The 19,592-nt window shown below is 37.4% G+C and overlaps 1 protein-coding gene across 1 annotated transcript in view; it reads left to right on the forward strand.

Moving 5' to 3' along the window:
• The window catches only part of CNTNAP4 (contactin associated protein family member 4), a 268,480-nt gene that overhangs the window by 162,184 nt on the left and 86,704 nt on the right, over positions 1–19,592 (forward strand). The window contains exons 5-8 of the mRNA XM_022583147.2: positions 4,316–4,519; positions 5,141–5,325; positions 6,134–6,277; positions 9,380–9,641. Of these exons, the coding sequence (XP_022438855.2) occupies positions 4,316–4,519; positions 5,141–5,325; positions 6,134–6,277; positions 9,380–9,641 (795 nt within the window). The remainder of the gene's footprint in view (positions 1–4,315; positions 4,520–5,140; positions 5,326–6,133; positions 6,278–9,379; positions 9,642–19,592) is intronic.

Below are 19,592 nucleotides of genomic sequence, written 5' to 3' on the forward strand. Positions count from 1 at the left end.
TGGACCCAGTGTAGTCACAGGGGTCCTTATAAAAGAGACGTGACAGGATCAGAGTTAGAGAAGGAGATGTGACTGTGAATGCAAACATGAGAGATAATGAGAAAGAGAGAAATTTGAAGATGCTATGATGCTGGTCCTATACAAGAAGGAAGGGGCCATAGGCCAAGAATGCAAGTGGTTCCTAAAAGCTGGAAAAAAGAATGTTGAATTACTATCACTAGGTTAAGTACACAAATGTTTAACGTCCAACAGGGCAATAAAACCATAACCTTCGGGGATATATTTTCTATCTGATGGAAGTTGTTTGCATCTCTACTGGGAAAACAAAAAAAACCAAAACTATAAGTTAACATGTAACTTAGAGACTGGCCCTCATCAGTAATAAATAGTAAAATAAGATATATTTGTGAATTCACCTAGAATTAATTAGACGGGCTTCTTTTAAAAAGCTCCAGCATGACATTGAGAGGACATGAAGTTATTCCTTTGATTTATTTTCCAGCTTTTTCAATTTCCTTAACAGTGGTGATATCAGTTCCAAGAGAGACCTGTCTCTCCCACCAGCATCCTTGGAGAAAATCCAGATACTCTCTTCCTCTCTCTCCCTCTGTCTCTCAAAAGATTATTTTTTTTCAGATAGTTCCAGATTTTTATATCGTTAACTGTATTTATCATAGCACAACGTTTTATGATGATTGTTTAAAATCGCATGCTTTTTATATATCAGATAAGTTCTGTAAATAGCGTTTATAAGTGAGTTTTCTATCTAAAGTAATACTGATAGGGACCATCCTGAATTCCTTTGTTTTATGGAAATCCTTGTACATATATTACACGGATATAACTTGAAGTTTCCCTGTACTGACATTGTACTTACATTCTCAATTATATTTAGCTTTTTTTTCCCGAAGGGTATTGTTCACATTGCATGTGAAATCTGAGAGCTGAGTTACTGACTGCCACTGGAGTTTCTCAGCATCCTCAGAGCTTCCTTTCATGATAATGAATGCGAGAATGTGTTGGGAGAATGTCTAGCCATCTTAAAATTAAGCATAAGAGTAATTATTTTATGCGGACAAGTTTAGGACTTGAAGACTGACAAGAGTAAGAAGATTATTGATTACCATCTGCTTTAGCATCAGGTTTCTAGACCTGAGAACTGAGCTTTCCCAACTACCTTAACTAAAGTGACCCCAGGCTTCTTTTAATCTTGATCAGAATGCCTGTTATGGTCTGTAATGGTTTATGAACTTACTTTTTAAAAAAATTTTAATTAATTTATTTTTTACATCTTTATTGGAGTATAATTGCTTTACAATGGTGTGTTAGTTTCTGCTTCATAACAAAGTGAATCAGTTATACATATACATATGTTCCCATATCTCTTCCCTCGTGCGTCTCCCTCCCTCCCACCCTCCCTATCCCACCCATCCAGGTGGTCACAAAGCACTGAGCTGATCTCCTTGTGCTATGCGGCTGCTTCCCACTAGCTAGCTATTTTACGTTTGGTAGTGTATATATGTCCATGCCACTCTCTCGCTTTGTCACAGCTTACCCTTCCCCCTCCCCATATCCTCAAGTCCGTTCTCTAGTAGGTCTGTGTCTTTATTCCTGTCTTACCCCTAGGTTCTTCATGACATTTTTTTTTTCTTAGATTCCATATATATGTGTTAGCATACGGTATTTGTCTTTCTCTTTCTGACTTACTTCACTCTGTATGACAGATTCTAGGTCCATCCACCTCACTACAAATAACTCAATTTTGTTTCTTTTTATGGCTGAGTAATATTCCATTGTATATATGTGCCACATCTTCTTTATCCATTCATCCGATGATGGACACTTCGGTTGTTTCCATCTCCTGGCTATTGTAAATAGAGCAGCAATGAACATTTTGGTACATGACTGTTTTTGAATTATGGTTTTCTCAGGGTATATGCCCAGTAGTGGGATTGCTGGGTTATATGGTAGTTCTATTTGTAGTTTTTTAAGGAACCTCCATACTGTTCTCCATAGTGGCTGTACCAGCAACTGACAAAGGATTAATCTCCAAAATTTATAAGCAGCTCAATAACAAAAAAACAAACAAACAACCCAATCCAAAAATGGGCAGAAGACCTAAATAGACATTTCTCCAAAGAAAATCTACAGATTGCCAACAAACACATGAAAGAGCACTCAACGTCATTCATCATTAGAGAAATGCAAATCAAAACTACAATGAGATATCATCTCACACCGGTCAGGATAACCATCATCAAAAAATCTAGAAACAATAAATGCTGGAGAGGGTGTGGAGAAAGGGGAACCCTCCTGCACTGCTGGTGGGAATGTGAACTTACTTTTTTACTTGCTACTTGTTGCCCGTCTTCACTGAATGTAAGTTCCGTGAGGACAAGGGCCATGTTGGTGTTGATCCCTCTTTTATCTCAGCATCCATCACAGGGCCTCAGACTGGATGGGCTAAGTAAATATTTATTGAATGAATGGACCCAACTACTTAGTGTGATACCTGTGAAGTAAGAACATAATAGGTAAGAGAGAAAATGCCCAGTGGCTTCCATTTAAGAGATGAAGTAGTATACCATTGCTTTAGGCATCAATAGTCTAATAGGTTTCTCACTATCCCATTTTGCTGATGGAGATATTCCAGGCACAAAGCTCTTGGTGCCATGAAAGGCTGATATGACCATTATAATGTAATAGCAACAGTAGTGAAGAAGAGAGAAAAAAAGAAATAGAAGGCTGAAGTATCACAGGCTAGACGTTCATTGGGGAAAAAATTCTCTTGGTAGCTAATTCCAAAAATAGACTTTATCTGAAATAAAATCATTATAATGACGGTTGCCTTTAAGCGATGCATTAACTCAGAGATAACTGCATGGCTCTAAATGTGTCAGCATTTAAAGTCTGTCTTATTGGAATTTTTCTTAATTTATTGTAATCTAATTATCATAGAACACATTATTTGTATTTGTCACAGAGTTATGTTTTTGCCATGCACATTCATTCAGCTATATAACAAGGAGTAATTATTCAGTTAACATTATTCTTCCTACAGAATGCAATGTTTATTCATGTGCACTTGGTGAATGAATTCTTTTATAAGCACATTAACAAGACGTGGAAAAATCAAACCTCTGAATTTCCAAAAGATAGCTGCATAAAATAGTTGGGAAAAATTGGGGGCGGTGGTGAATATAAATGGTTCCCATTACATATGATGGATAATCTGAAAGAAATGCATATTTGGACATACAAGTTGATGTAATAATTTTGTGGAATGAAACAAGATGAGTGAACTGTAATGTCGTTTTGTTGACTGGGAGAAGTCACCTAACCAGTTGAAAAATAGCTTCCTATTTTATTGGGTTTCCCTAACCTCTTCATTTATTACATAAATGCACTCTCAAGGGTAATTGCCTTAAAAAAAAAATCTTTGACTTGTGAAATGTAGGAAACACTGCAAGGCTTTCTGAGTATTATCAGTTCTTTGCTCAGGGTGCAACTGATTTTGACAGATGTACTGTTATGTTACTGGTAGAACATGACATCTTTTATCAGATGAACTGAATAAAAGTGATCTTGACAATGAGTAGATAAGACACTGTCAGAAAGCTGAAAAAACCTGTCAATGTCACAGTTATGACACAAATGCAGAACAGCCCTTATAATGTCATTAAGTGAATATCTTTCCAACAGTGCCCTTGAGAAGACAGAAAATAGCATTGCTCTTAAATACTATTACTTAGCCACAAAAATAATAAAATAAAACAAAACACAAAGGTCAGTTTAATGTATACTTGAGGTGGCATTGATGAGTCCGATGTATGTGTTTGTATTTGTGTGTCGATCTCTTTTATATATGCCATATAGAAAGAATTTTGAGATTTCAAAACTACTTTTTTAGAAGGTAAAAAACCATTTAACTTCAACATTTCAAGAATGTCATTAAAAATATTGATCATGAAATATGCAAAGTGGTTTTATGGGTATTGATTATAACCTTTTCCCTAATTTATTATGGAATGAGAAACAGCCTTTAATAATATGAGAAAATTAGGAATACATTTCAAAATGTATTTCTAGATCATGAATTTTGTAAATAGGTGAATAAAGACTAAAATGGAATCAATCCCAGGAATTAGAAGGAATTAGACATTTGGTGGTTTTATTTTCCATTATTTTGATTGGCTTGGAGCTGAACTATACATGTATGGGTACAAGTATAATGCTCTTTCTATACATATACTTTTAAAATGCTTTAATGAAAAGCATATTTATCCTTAGAATGACTTTTAATATCTTTGTCTAGGATCAGAGGTGGTTGATCTTGATGGGAAAAGTTGCCTTCTCTACAGATTTGATCAAAAATCCCTGAGCCCAATAAAGGATATAATTTCTTTGAAATTTAAAACTATGCAGAGCGATGGGATTCTACTCCACCGGCAAGGGCAAAATGGAGATCACATCACACTGGAATTAAGAAGAGGAAAACTCTTTTTAGTTATTAATTCAGGTAAAACTATTTGGGTAAAGTGCTTGAAAAATCTCTGGTCATTTAGATATCACCTTAGTAACTTTATGCTTTTATAGCTTATCTTATTTTAGCAATTAAGGTGCCATATTTCCACATTCAAGTGTTTATGTATGTATGTGATATATATATATATATATATATATATATATATATATATGTCCCACATATATATATATACGCCCATATTGTACTTGCACGTAAAAATGGTTCCTATTTGCAAATTGTACAAGACCCTCTTTCAATGTCATAGTGCTGACAGAACCACTTAGCTATTTTCAAACATCATGATGAAAGGGATGGGTCATTGAAAAATACCGAGGTAGTAAAAATAATGAGGTTGTAGCAAAGATAAAATTTATATTGAAAATGAGTGTGTGATGGTGGGTAATGCTAATAAAGAGAATTAACAGAGGAAGAAATTACAACAAGGTTGAGAGCATATTATATTCAAACTTGAGGTAAATTCAGACTAGCATTTTGGATGGAGTGGATGGAAAGAGATTGCAATTATCATGAGAGACTCTGGTGCCCCCAAAAGGAACTTTTTTTTCTTTTTTTTAAACTGAGAATAATGGTGCTGTTATTTGTTTCTCTTCTAAGGTGAAGCTAAGCTGCCCTCCACTCACGGCCCGATCAGTCTCACCCTGGGCAGCCTGCTGGACGACCAGCACTGGCATTCCGTGCTCATCCAACGCTTGGGCAAACAAGTCAACTTTACAGTGGATGAGCACAGACATCGTTTCCACGCCCAGGGAGAGTTCAGTTACCTACATCTTGATTATGAGGTGTGATGGTTACGTTTCAATTAATGCAGACTTTGTAATATATATGTGGTATAGCCACATGAAAGAAAATACACTATAGAAAACCTACGTTCAGAGTCAGTCAAGGTTCTGATGAAGTGTTCCTCTAGGTGACCTAACTCAAGTAGCAAATTTTGTGCATATACTACTGAGACTCCATCTTTCTCCCAGTGCGTTAATTTATTATTACAAAGAAATGTCATCTTTTTTGCCTGCAACGGGTAGTTACAAATTGCCACATGTAGGAAACGTTCTTGAAGAGATCTCATTACAAGTAAATACAGAATGTGTTGCACGATTGGTGGTGGTAGGGGCGGGTAAAGGGCACTCCTGAACAGTGCAGATTTATGGAGAGAATGTAGCAATAAATAGATTAATTGATTCATTAATAATCAGTTCAAATGCACAAATATCAATGTGTGCCAGAAATGTGTATGAAACAAAATGTCATTGTAATTGGTAACATTGTTAAAGCTGCCAAGGTTTACCATGGATATAAAGATGTATTTTTCTTCAGCAACCAAAAAATATTGAAATCAGGTGTGATGAGCAACTTGTAAAAAATAATCAAGCTCTTGTGTAAGTGAAAACTGAATGCATATAAATTTGTTTCAAGATATGCATCTTAATTTTTTTTAATCTCCATTTGAAATTATCAATATGGCAGTGTAGGGTACTGAAAAATCGGTCTATCTGTGATGACTACAGCTATAGTTGCTAATCGTAATTATTTAAGCAGATTATCAAAAAATCACTAAACAATATTATTGATGCCATTTTTCTTTCTAAGATCAGCTTTGGAGGGATTCCAGCACCTGGAAAATCAGCGTCATTCCCCCATAAACATTTTCATGGGTGTTTAGAAAATCTCTATTATAATGGAGTGGATGTTATTGATTTGGCCAAGCAACGGAACCCACAGATCATCATTATGGTAAGACTTGAGTCTTCATGTGAACAAATGAGGAAAACTACACACAAAACAATTGCTTCATTTTGAATTCCCACTTGATGTGATGTTTTAGACTTTACTCTTGTTCCTTAAAAACATTTCTCTGCTTGGCAATATGCATGTAAGGGATGAATTCTATGTTAAAAATTTTAAATTCATAGGGCATGATTATTTTATATTTATATGAAGTAAAGCAGGCCTTTTTTTGGTGCAACTGATAATTTATTTTGTTGTGATATTATTACTCCCAGGAGACTAATTTCTCTTACTCTGTAATTTCCTTTATAAGTTACTCCCTGACACACTCTCTGAAGAAGCATACCAAGTTCCTGGAGTCAGATAACATCCATCTCTATTAGAGAAGCATTTGAAAAATTTGTATTTTGCCATGGTCATTTATAACCAATAAAAGAAACTAATAGACTTTTACAAGATTGCATCTGCCAGTCTGTCCCAAGAGCAGTGCTGGTTAGGCTGCATTATACTCTAATTCTATGGAAATGCAGCAGAATTTAAATACAACTGTTATCGGTCAGGGTTCAGTCAGGGAAGCAGCACCACTGTGAGTTTAGGAACAAGGATCTATTTTAGGACTTGGATCTTAACAATCATCAGAGGCACTGGAAAGTGGAGCCCAGCTGTCTGGAGGAAGAGATGGAGCAGAGTGAAAGCCAGGACAAGCTGGAATAAACCAGCCCCTCTGTGATCCTCCCTCACTGGGCTTTATCACACACAGAAAACCTCTGGGGGAAAAACGGCCAGCCTTTCACTTCTGACTCATATCATGCAAGCTCCCTTTTTGGCTAACTTTTAACCAGAGCAAGACAAGAAAAGAGATTCTGTGAAACGTGGTTTCTAGCTTAACCAGCTTAATGACAGAAAAGCAGACACATCTATCCATTTGAATACATTTCTTTAATTGTTCAAAATTCAGAATATGTAAATGTAAGCTCATGTTGTGTCAGCAAAGCCCAAACCACATCATGGGATTATTTATTGCTTACAAAACATTTTATTCTTAATTCTCTGTGTGAATTGATAGTATTTATATGAGTACACCATCCAGCAAGATTTTTAAATAGTATTTTTTTTAAAAAAGGGAAAAGAATTTAAATGGAAAATAAAAATATTATAGAGAGATAGATGTGAGTGTTTCATTGCAAAATGAGTTTCCAGAAGCTGCTCGTGCAGCTAGCACCCACTCTTCATTGCCAAGAGGATTTGCTGCTTGTAGAATAGCAGACAGCTGTCCAAATGCAGCTGGTAAATGTTTCCATTTTTACCAGGTTTGTTAGTCTTATAATTGCCTTTACATTATGGGTCAGTTTATTTCACTCTTCTGCTTTTGTTATTTCATTCACTGGGGCAAGGTATTTGTCTGCAGTGAAAGCTAATTCACTTTTAACAGAATCACAGTATAGCCAAATGTTTTTGTTTAACCAAGACTAGTAGTTTAATTCCAATGTGTATTCTTCTAAATAAAGTGATTTCATTGACTTTTCAAATCTATATTTAGAAAATTTGTTGAAGATTATTTTCGGGTAAAATAAAAACATTTATCTTGATTTCTGAAGCCTGTTAAGGAACATTCTAATTATTTCTAAATAGTTCGGACCTTTACTTTTTTTTTTTAATCCTTAAATATGTATTTAATTCTAATAGCAAAATAATCCTTCATGTACAATATTTTAATGAAAATTCATGCAATTCTAATGTATCTTGAAGATCTACCTAAAAACCATTAGATAAGAAATAATACATGTAAATCTGATGACAAGCACATAATGATAAGAAAAAGACAAAAATGGTTCAAAAAAGAATGTAAGTACTACATTGTATTATGCAATGTTAAACCTAATAAAATGAAAAATGAAAAATAGGCAGAGGGTATGAACAGACCGTTCTGAGGAAAGCGAGTCCGGAAGAGCAACAAACTCATGAAAAATGCTTAGATATACTGTTAGGTAAATGCAAGAGAAATAAGAATGATACATCACTCTGGTATTTTGTTGTTGAACTTATGCAAATTTAAAAGATATGTAATACCTATTGCTGTCAAGGATGTGGGGAAAAGCATATCTTTGTCAAGGATGTAGGAAAAGCATACCTTTGTATACTACTGTTGGAAATGTGGAGAATTTAACTTGTTTTGGTGGGCAGAGAAGAAGCTGGAAATATTTATTAAAACATGTAGATACAATAGTTCTTTATTTAGAACCCTCTTCTGCAGAACTGAAAATACCAGCACATAGAGAAGCATGCAGAGTTATTTATTCTTGCATTGTTCAGAGAGGCAAAACCTGGAAACAAAGTGAATATACATTAACAAGGAAACAGCTGACTAAAATTGGAACATTCACATAGTAAAATATTATGCAATCAATAAAAGTAGGAATTAGGCTTCTGCCAGATAACTCAAAGGGATTTCCGTAAGTTATTTGTTAATGATAAAATCATGATACAGTAAACAGCATAAAACATGGCTCCTATTTTAATAAAACAAATAATGCCTAGTGTGTAGGTATATGTATTCAAAACATATTTAGGTGTACGTGAATGTATGTATAAGTGAACACATAACTTAAACATGTATATACATATATATGTGTATATATATATATTTGTATATGTCAATGGAAACAGAATTATGAAAAAACATGGAAGGAAAACCAGTAGCTCATTAATGTTGGTTATGTTATGGGGTGGGTTAGAAGCCAAAGGCAGCAAAAGGGTGAAATAAGTGGGAAGAGAAAACAAAGTAAAACGTAAAAAAGAGTTGTTTTACATAAATTTTTTATTGAATTCAATTGCATTGAGTTAGATGCCTTTGTGAACTGAGAGATGGGGAGGAAATAATTTCACCCAGAAAACGCAGGGAAAGATTTGCCAGACCATGTATCCCTGGATTTGAAGAACCTTTAAGACATATGGCAAGGATTTGAATATTCATGTTGATAGCAATTTTTGTTGTTGTTTTAAATCAGGGGTAATTAGAGATTGATAAACAGCCTCTGTATTTCAGATTTTATCACTAAGGTGATGTGAGTGTCATTCTTAAAGCTTTTTCTTTTACTTTATTCTCAGGGAAATGTGTTGTTTTCTTGTTCAGAACCACAGTCTGTGCCTGTGACTTTTCTGAGCCCCAGGAGTTACTTAGCACTGCCGGGCTCTTCCGGGGAGGACGAAGTTTCTGCCACTTTTCAATTTCGAACCTGGAATAAGGAGGGGCTACTGCTATTCAGTGAGCTTCAGCTGGTTTCAGGGGGTCTCCTCCTCTTTCTTAATGATGGAAGACTTAAGGTGAATCTCTACCATCCAGGAAAATTACCCAGTGACATCACAGCAGGTAATAAGTGTATTCCTGCAGGCAAAGTATATGCGTTTGAAAGATTTCCTTATCTCTCTGTCCCTTCTCCATAAAATTTTATGCTTAACCCAAAAATTAATATTTGTTTAACAAATGAATACTTGAGTTAATAAGATTATCTCTTCCTTAGAGGAACTCGATTCCGATTTTCTTTTAAATATGTCTTCAACACGAGCAGTTCTTATTAACCAAAATGATAGCTGTGGGGCAATAGAAATTTCCTTCCATGACCCTCTCGCCCAGTCCAGGTAAATCAATATATCCCGAGGAAATGTGTTCTGGGAAAAATATGACAGACTTTGAAATGGACCCCAAGTTTGCTGGGTATCTTCAGTGGAAGATGAGTCTTGTGTAACACAATTATTAGTCTTATCTGGTCTTTGAGAGATGGGGAGGGGTCTTTCTGGAATCTATAACTGTATCTCAATATTAGTGTGAATGTAAAACCTAAATATTTAGTCAAATTAACTTTACTTGTTGCTGTAGTTTGTGTGGTGTTGCATGTATTTGGGGAGAAGATTTGTGTAAAGTCTCTCATTTGGGAACCAAATGCAATTCTCTGCACTTCTAGGCAATATGGTACCATTTTAATGACTAGAATATAATTAAAGAGACTGTATGAGTGTCTGGAAAGTTGATGTCTAATTTAGGTCAGTGCTTTGGGTGAGGGATATTTTTGTCTCTTCATTAAAATTATACAATTCTTGACAAAGGAGCTCCATCACATTTTCATATATATGGAATAATACCCAAGCCAAGCAACTAGAGGTCACAATGGGGTAAATTGCGACCTCAAGTTAATAAATGATCTTTAAAAACAATTTAAAGATGCCATTGTACTACTCATCTATATTAACTATGACCAAAATTAATAGAATATGACTGGGAGAGGAAAAAAAGTTAAAATACAGTCAGAAACCAAATATAAGAAACACAGGTATACAAGTGAATATGCCTAGTCTTTGTGTATCTATTTTGTTGTTCGTATATTGCTGTAGTTTAAATGTGGGAACTGAAACTTCAGTATCAATTATCATTTTTAAGAGGTACTGTGCTGGGACCTTTTAATGCAATACTCAAAATGTGGTAGATTTGCAGGCTTGACAAAAGGAAATAAAATAATCAGTGTCATATTACTAATTAATAGGCTCCCTAAAATGAGGGGCTAAAAATGTAAGCTTGCTATTAATGTGTAGTTTATTGTGATGTTATTTGACATCCTCTGGGGTGCTTATAGTCATAGCCTAATTTTCAGCATCTTAAAGAAGCTGCTTCAGTACGGCGTTATTGTACTGAGCCCCATGAAGCTAGTTCATTTCTAAACACTTTACAGGCATACAAATTTAATAAAATACTAGGTGTACGTCTATCTAGACTACCCCAAATGATTTTAAAAATTAATGTTTAAATCCGTGTACACTGTAATCTATTATGACATCATATGACTTTGTGTGACTGTGCCCATAGCTAATAACAAGGATCCTCGACAAAATATGAAAGTCAATATATTAAAATTGTTACACTTCAGATAACACAAGTAGGGCTTTACACACCAACTCCCCCATTCCCATCTTTCTAGTTTCTTTTAAAGTATTAATTTTTGCTAGTTTCGGTGAGGAAAGTACATTTTGCATTGGATGGTGGGCTATTTAAATGGTATGGGTGGGTGGTCCATTTGTTTCTCTCATAGGAGAAGACTTTCTCAGGTACAGTGTTCGATAATTAAATCAGTTGTCAGGTTGTATCATAGTGACTCGGAAGAGAATGGATGACCTATTATTGGTGGGTGAGTATCATATACTAAATCATTCCATTCTATAAGGATGGCTCAATTTTTCTTTGCTACTGGAGATATAAATTATTAACCTTACAGGTTTTCAAAGCATAGAGTTTTTATGCTTTTTACAATGGAATAAAAATTTATATTATGTTGAGGAAGAATGGAATTGTGCAGATGTTTGAATTATCAGGCTAAATTTTTAATGTGATGTAGTTTTACAAATCGTCATTTGGAAAGGTTCAAAAACACTATGCCAGGGCTTCCCTGGTGGCGCAGTGGTTGAGAGTCCGCCTGCCGATACAGGGGACACGGGTTCGTGCCCCGGTCTGGGAAGATCCCACGTGCCGCGGAGCGGCTGGGCCCGTGAGCCATGGCCACTGAGCCTGCGCGTCCGGAGCCTGTGCTCCGCAACGGGAGAGGCCAGAGCAGTGAGAGGCCCGCGTACCGCAAAAAAAAAAAAAAAAAAAAAAAAAAAAATACTATGCCAGCCTCAGTCATTTTTGAAATATTAAGGATATTATAATAGTCTAAATCATAAGACATATTAGCAGCACTACAAAATCACTCATGACATAAAATGTTGTCCGTCTCTGTCACCTTCATAGATGGCAAAGCAAAAATCATTCCGATCAAGAACCTAATGAACAATACGGTTATATTTTCCTGTTTAAAACAAGTTATTTATTGTCAAATTTGAGATTGCTGCTATGAGTTTTACATTTCTGCTGTTGCTTTTGCCTAAAGGTGAAAATCAGGCCTGAAAACAAGCTTCTTGCTCCCATGGGCAGGGACTGGCAGATGCAGCCTTACAGCATTTGAGATGTTTCTTTTTAAACATCTTTATTGGAGTGTAATTGCTTTACAATGGTGTGTTAGTTTCTGCTGTATAACAAAGTGAATCACCTATACATAAGCATATATCCCCATATCCCTTCCCTCTTGCGTCTCCCTCCCACCCTCCCTATCCCACCCCTCTAGGTGGGCACAAAGCACCAAGCTGATCTCCCTGTGCTATGTGGCTGCTTCCCACTACCTATCTATTTTACGTTTGGTAGTGTATATATGTCCATGCCATTCTCTCACTTTGTCCCAGCTTACCCTTCCCCCTCCCCGTGTCCTCAAGTCTATTCTCTAGTAGGTCTGCATCTTTATTCCTGTCCTGCTCCTAGGTTCTTCATAACCTTTTTTTTTTTTCCCATACATATGTGTTAGCATACGGTATTTGTTTTTCTCTTTCTGACTTTCTTCACTCTGTATGACAGACTCTAGGTCCATCCACCTCACTACAAATAACTCAATTTCATTTCTTTTTATGGGTAAGTAATATTCCATTGTATATATGTGCCACATATTCTTTATCCATTCACCTGTCGATGGACACTTAGGTTGCTTCCATGTCCTGGCTATTGTAAACAGTGCTGCAATGAACATTGTGGTACATGACTCTTTGAATTATGGTTTTCTTCAGGGTATATGCCCAGTAGTGGGATTGCTGGGTCATATGGAAGTTCTATTTTTAGTTTTTTAAGGAACCTCCATACTGTTCTCCATAGTGGCTGTATCAATTTACATTCCCGCCAATAGTGCAAAAGGGTTCCCTTTTCTCCACACCTTCTCCAGCATTTATTGTTTGTAGATATTTGTGATGATGGCCATTCTGACCAGTGTGAGGTGATACCTCATTGTAGTTTTGATTTGCATTTCTCTGATGATTAATGATGTTGAGCATTCTTTCATGTGTTTGTTGGCATTCTGTATATCTTCTTTGGAGAAATGTCTATTCAGGTCTTCTGCCCATTTTTGGATTGGGTTGTTTGTGTTTTTTATTGAGCTGCATGAACTGCTTATAAATTTTGGAGATTAATCCTTTGTCAGTTGCTTCATTTGCAAATGTTTTCTCCCATTCTGTGAGTTGTCTTTTTGTATCGTTTATGGTTTCCTTTGCTATGCAAAAGCTTTTACGTTTCATTAGGTCCGATTTGTTTATTTTTGTTTTTATTTCCATTTCTCTAGGAGGCTGGTCAAAAAGGATCTTGCTGTGATTTATGCCATAGAGTGTTCTGCCTATGTTTTCCTCTAAGAGTTTGATAGTTTCTGGCCTTATATTTAGGTCTTTAATCCATTTTGAGTTTATTTTTGTGTATTGTGTTAGGGAGTGTTCTAATTTCATTCTTTTACATGTAGCTGTCCAGTTTCCCCAGCACCATTTATTGAAGAGACTTTTTTCCATTGTGTATTCTTGCCCCATTATCAAAAATAAGGTGATCATATGTGCATGCATTTATCTCTCGGCTTTCTATCCTGTTCCATTGATCTATATTTCTGTTTCTGTGCCAGTACCATACTGTCTTGATTACTATAGCTTTGTAGTATAGTCTGAAGTCCAGGAGCCTGATTCCTCCAGCTCTGTTTTTCTTTTCAAGAATGCTATGCCTATTCGGGGTCTTTTGTGTTTCCATACGAACTGTGAAATTTTTTGTTCTAGTTCTGTGAAAAATGCCATTGGTAGTTTGATAGGGGTTGCATTGAATCTGTAGATTGCTTTGGGTAGTGTAGTCATTTCCACAATGTTGATTCTTCCAATCCAAGAACGTAGTAGATCTCTCCATCTGTTGATATCATCTTTCATTTCTTTCATCAGTGTCTTATAGTTTTCTGTGTACAGGTCTTTTGTCTCCTTAGGTAGGTTTATTCCTAGATATTTTATTCTTTTTGATGTAATGATAAATGGGAGCATTTCCTTAATTTCTCTTTCGGATTTTTCATTATTAGTGTATAGGAATGCAAGAGATTTCTGTGCATTAATTTTGTATCCTGCTACTTTACCAAATTCATTGATTAGCTCTGGTAGTTTTCTGGTAGTATCTTTAGGATTCTCTTTGTATAGTATCATGTCATCTGCAAACAGTGACCGTTTTAATTCTTTTCCGATTTGGATTCCATTTATTTCTTTTTCTTCGCTGATTGCTGTGGCTAAAACTTCCAAAACTATGTTGAATAATAGTGGTGAGAGTGGGCAACCTTGTCTTGTTCCTGATCTTAGTGGAAATGGTTTCAGTTTTTCACCATTGAGAACGATGTTGTCTCTGGGTTTGTCATATATGATCGTTTTTATGTTGAGGTAAGTTCCCTCTATGCCTACTTTCTGGAGAGTTTTCATCATAAATGAGTACTGAATTTTGTCAAAAACTTTTTCTGCATCTATTGAGATTATCATATGGTTTTTATCCTTCAGTTTTTTAAAATGTTGTATCACATTGATTGATTTGTGTATATTGAAGAATCCTTGCATTCCTGGGATAAACCCCACTTGATCATGGTATATGATCCTTTTAATGTGCTGTTGGATTCTGTTTGCTAGTATTTTGCTGAGGATTTTTGCATCTATGTCCATCAGTGATACTGGCCTGTAGTTTTCTTTGTGACATCTTTGTCTGGTTTTGGTATCAGGGTGATGGTGGCCTCGTAGAATGAGTTTGGGAGTGTTCCTCCCTCTGCTGTATGTTGGAAGAGTTTGAGAAGGATAGGTGTTAGCACTTCTGTAAATGTTTGATAGAATTTGCCTGTGAAGCTATGTGGTCCTGGGCTTTTGTTCATTGGAAAATTTTTAATCACAGTTTCAATGTCAGTGCTTGTGATTGGTCTGTTTATATTTTCTATTTTTTCCTGGTTCATTGTCAGAAGGTTGTGCTTTTCCAAGAATTTGTCCATTTCTTCCAGGTTATCCATTTTATTGACATATAGTTGCATGTAGTAATCTCTCATGATCCTTTGTATTTCTGCAGGGTCAGTTGTTACTTCTTTTTCATTTTTAGTTCTGTTGAGTCTTCTCCCTTTTTTTCTTGATGAGTCTGGCTAATGTTATCAATTCTGTTTAACTTTTCAAAGGACTGACTTTTAGTTTTACTGATCTTTCCTATTCTTTCCTTTATTTCTTTTTCATTTATTTCTGATCTGATCTTTATGATTTCTTTCCTTCTGCTAACTTTGGGTTATTTTTGTTCTTCTTTCTCTATTTGCTTTAGGTGTAAAGTTAGGTTGTTTATTTGAGATTTTTCTTGTTTTGTGAGGTAGGATTGTATTTCTATAAACTTCCTGCTTAGAACTGCTTTTGCTGCATCCTATAGGTTTTGGGTCATCGTGTGTTCATTGTCATTTCTTTCTAGGCATTTTTTGATTTCCTCTTTGAGTTCTTCAGTGACCTCTTGGTTATTTAGTAGCATATTGTTTAGCCTCCATGTGTTTGTATTTTTTACAGTTTTTTTCCTGTAATTGATATCTAGTCTCCTAACATTGTGGTTGGAAAGGATACTTGATTCGATTTCAGTGTTCTTAAATTTACCAAGGCTTGATTTGTGACCCAAGATATCATCTTTCCTGGAGAATGTTCCATGAGCACTTGAGAAGACAGTGTATTCTGTTATTTTTGGATGGAATGTCCTATAAATATCAGTTAAGTCCATCTTGTTTAATGTATCATTTAAAACTTGTGTTTCCTTATTTATTTTCCTTTTGGATGATCTGTCCATTGGTGAAAGTGGGGTGTTAAAGTGCCCTACTATGGTTGTGTTACTGTCGATTTCCCCTTTTATGGCTATTAGCATTTGTGTTATTTATTGAGGTGCTCCTATGTTGGGTGCATAAATATTTTAAATTGTTATATCTTCTTCTTCAATTGATGCCTTGATCATTATGTAGTGTCCTTCTTTGTCTCTTGTAATAGTCTTTATTTTAAAGTCTATTTTGTCTGATATGAGAATTGCTACTCCAGCTTTCTTTTGATTTCCGTTTTTGTGGAATATCTTTTTCCGTCCCCTCACTTTCAGTCTGTATGTGTCACTAGGTCTGAAGTGGGTCTCTTGTAGAAAGCATATGTATGGGTCTTGTTTTTGTATCCATTCATCCAGTCTATGTCTTTTGGTTGGAGCATTTAATTCATTTACATTTAAGGTAATTATGGATATGTATGTTCCTATTACCATTTTCTTAATTGTTCTGGGTTTGGTATTGTAGGTCTTTTCCTTCGCTTGTGTTTCCTGCCTAGAGTAGTTCCTTTAGCATTTGTTGTAAAGCTGGTTTGGTGGTGCTGAATTCTCCTAACTTTTGCTTGTCTGTAAAGGTTTTAATTTCTCCATCGAATCTGAATGAGATCCTTGCTGGGTAGAGTAATCTTGGTTGTAGGTTTTTCCCTTTCCTCACTTTAAATATGTCCTGCCACTCCCTTCTGGCTTGCAGAGTTTCTGCTGAAAGATCAGCTGTTAACCTTATGGGGATTCCCTTGTATGTTATTTGTTGCTTTTCCCTTGCTGCTTTTAATATTTTTTCTTTGTATTTAATTTTTGATAGTTTGATTAATGTGTCTCAGCATGTTTCTCTTTGGGTTCATCCTTTATGGTACTCTTTTTGCTTCCTGTACTTGACTGACTATTTCCTTTCCCATGTTAGGGAAGTTTTCGACTATAATCTCTTCAAGTATTTTCTCAGACCCTTTCTTTTCCTCTTCTTCTTCTGGGAGCCCTGTAATTTGAATATTGGTGTGTTTAATGTTGTCCCAGAGGTCTCTGAGACTGTCCTCAATTCTTTTCATTCTTTTTTATTTATTCTGCTCTGCAGTATTTACTTCCACCATTTTATCTTCCAGCTCACATATCCGTTCTTCTGCCTCAGTTATTCTGCTATTGATTCCTTCTAGAGTATTTTTAATTCCAGTAATTGTGTTGTTCATCACTGTTTGTTTGCTCTTTAGTTCTTCTAGATCTTTGTTAAATGTTTCTTGTATTTTCTCCATTCTGTTTCCGAGATTTTGGATCATCTTTACTATCCTAACTCTGAATTATTTTACAGGTAGGTTGCCTATTTTATCTTCGTTTATTTGGTCTTGCAGGTTTTTACCTTGCTCCTTCATCTGTAACATATTTTTTTGTTGTTTCTTTTTTTTTTTTGGTGGGTGGTGCTGTATTCCTGTCTTACTGGTTGTTTGTCCTGAGACGTCCAGCACTGGAGTTTGCAGGCAGTTGGATAGAGTCAGGTCTTGGTGCTGAGATGAGGACCTCCGGGAGGCCTCATTCCTATTAATATTCCCTGGGGTCTGAGGTTCTCCATTAGTCCAGAGGTTTGGACTCTGAGCTCTCACCACAGGATCTTGGGCAGGACCTGTGACCTGGAAACCAAGATCCCACAAGCTTCACGGTGCAGTTAAAAGAAAAAGAAGAAAGAAAGGAACAGTACAATATCAAAGAATAAAATAGAAAATAAAATTAGAAAGATAAAACATATATTAGGAAAAATAAAACTATAATTGAAACAACTTCAACAAGGTAAAATACAACCACAACAGGAAAAAAAAAAAAAAAAAAAAGCCCTGGCTATGCCGGTGGAGTTTAAGTGGGGGTGGAACTCTAGGCAGGGGTGGGGTTTAGGGTGGGGTGGGTCCTAGGCGGTTAGGGGAGTGACGTTTGAGCATGGGGTGGGGCCTAGGCTCAGGACCTAGGTAGCTGGAAAAGTCCCTTGGAGGCGGGGCCTAGGTGGGGTGACATTCAAGCATGGGGTGGGGTGTCTGCTTAGGACTTGGGGAGGGGGAGAGGCAACACATCCAAAGGAGGGCCTGTGGAGTGTGGGGTTCCGGAGTTTGGAGGTAGGGCCCTGAGTGAGGGTGTGTGGGTGGGGTTTAGGCCCAGCTCATTGGAAGGGGCCTCCCAGTGTAGAGGTGGGTCCCTGGGTGGGGGTGTGGGGGCGGGGCTTGGGCTCTGTGCGCAGGAGGGAGGCAGAGGATTAGGCCTGGGAGCCCAGCAGCCTTCCTGATGCCTAAGTGGACAGGGGAACACACTGGCCGCGTTCTCTTCTGTTCCTCCGTGCCCCTCCCCCACCTTCTCTCCCAGGTTCTCGCCCCCTAACGGGGGTGGATACCGCTTGGTGTAGGAGCTCCTCACCTCCCCCAGCCGCTCCTCAGGGGTGCCGGTCCTGGAGGTCCAGCCTTTACTTTTACTCCGCCTTGCCTTCCTCCCACTCCCTCAGGACCTGCACAGCTGGAGGGGGCCTCTGTGGGCAGAGGATCAGGCCTGGGTCTTCAGCAGTCTCCCAGGGGCCCACGTGGGCATGGTAAACCTGGCCATGCTCCCTTTTGATCCTCTGCCGTCCCAGTGGTTCCCCAATTTCCCCTTTCGGGTGTGGGATCCCCTCCCCTCCCACAGCCAGCCCTCAGGGGCGCCCATCTCATCCTGCCTCCACTTCTCCTCCCCCTTCACTACCCCCACACCCCACGTCCTACCCAGTCACTGGGGGTTCCTCCCGTTCCCTTAGGTGTCCGTGGTCCCCCACCAGTACCTGGTAGGTACCCTAGTTGTGAGGAGACACGAATTCCACATTCTCCCAGTATGCCATCTTGACTCTGCCTATGAGATGCCTCTGCATGTTTCAGTTACTAGGCCTTCGTGATTCTTGTGGCCCTGGCAATGGGACTGCCGTCTTGATTTGCCTCACCCAGGAGAAGCCATTTTTAAAGTTCCCCCTTCTTCCCTTTCACTGTTGGAGTATTCCTGCTTTTCACCTTAGAACCCCATCGCTCCCTGAAAGTCCCACTTTCCCCTAAAGTGATTGGCAGCATTGACCTCCATATTTTCCTCTTGGCAAGAGCAATCTGGTGTCATGGATCTTTAATTCTGGTTAGTGGCTATAGTTAGTGAATATAGGAATGTCTGGCACAGTTTCAGAGCACTAAAAGTTACTTGGAACAGGCAAATTCCTTCAGTTGCTCCTTGAGTAATGGCCTTTGTTTAATTGCCTTTTGCTTCTTTGCAAAGAATCTACCCTATATAGCAGGGTTTTTTTTCCCCCTTTACACATCCTACTTCATGGATGCCTGTTATAATCTTATGAAAGAGTGATGGTAGCTAAAGTGTCACAATATTTCTGTAGCAGTTTAAGACTGGTCCCTGATTTTATATACAAGGAGCAGAGATAAACCTTTTTCCTCTTCCTATATTTTGTGTGTCTATGTGTTTTGGGGCCTGAGAGGGAGACAAAAAGAGAGAAGGAGAGAGAGAGAGAAAAGAAAAGAGGAGGAGAAGGAGAAGAAGGGGAGAGGGAGGAGGTTCTTGTAAAGGAGCCCACATTCTCCTGCCACCTGCACTTGCAAATCTTTCCATTTATTC

Source organism: Delphinapterus leucas, chromosome 20 (genome assembly GCF_059928025.1).
Source record: "Delphinapterus leucas isolate spDelLeu-1000000601 "Yukka" chromosome 20, BTC_Dleu_Yukka2, whole genome shotgun sequence".
In the NCBI taxonomy this organism is placed as follows: Eukaryota; Metazoa; Chordata; class Mammalia; order Artiodactyla; family Monodontidae; genus Delphinapterus; species Delphinapterus leucas.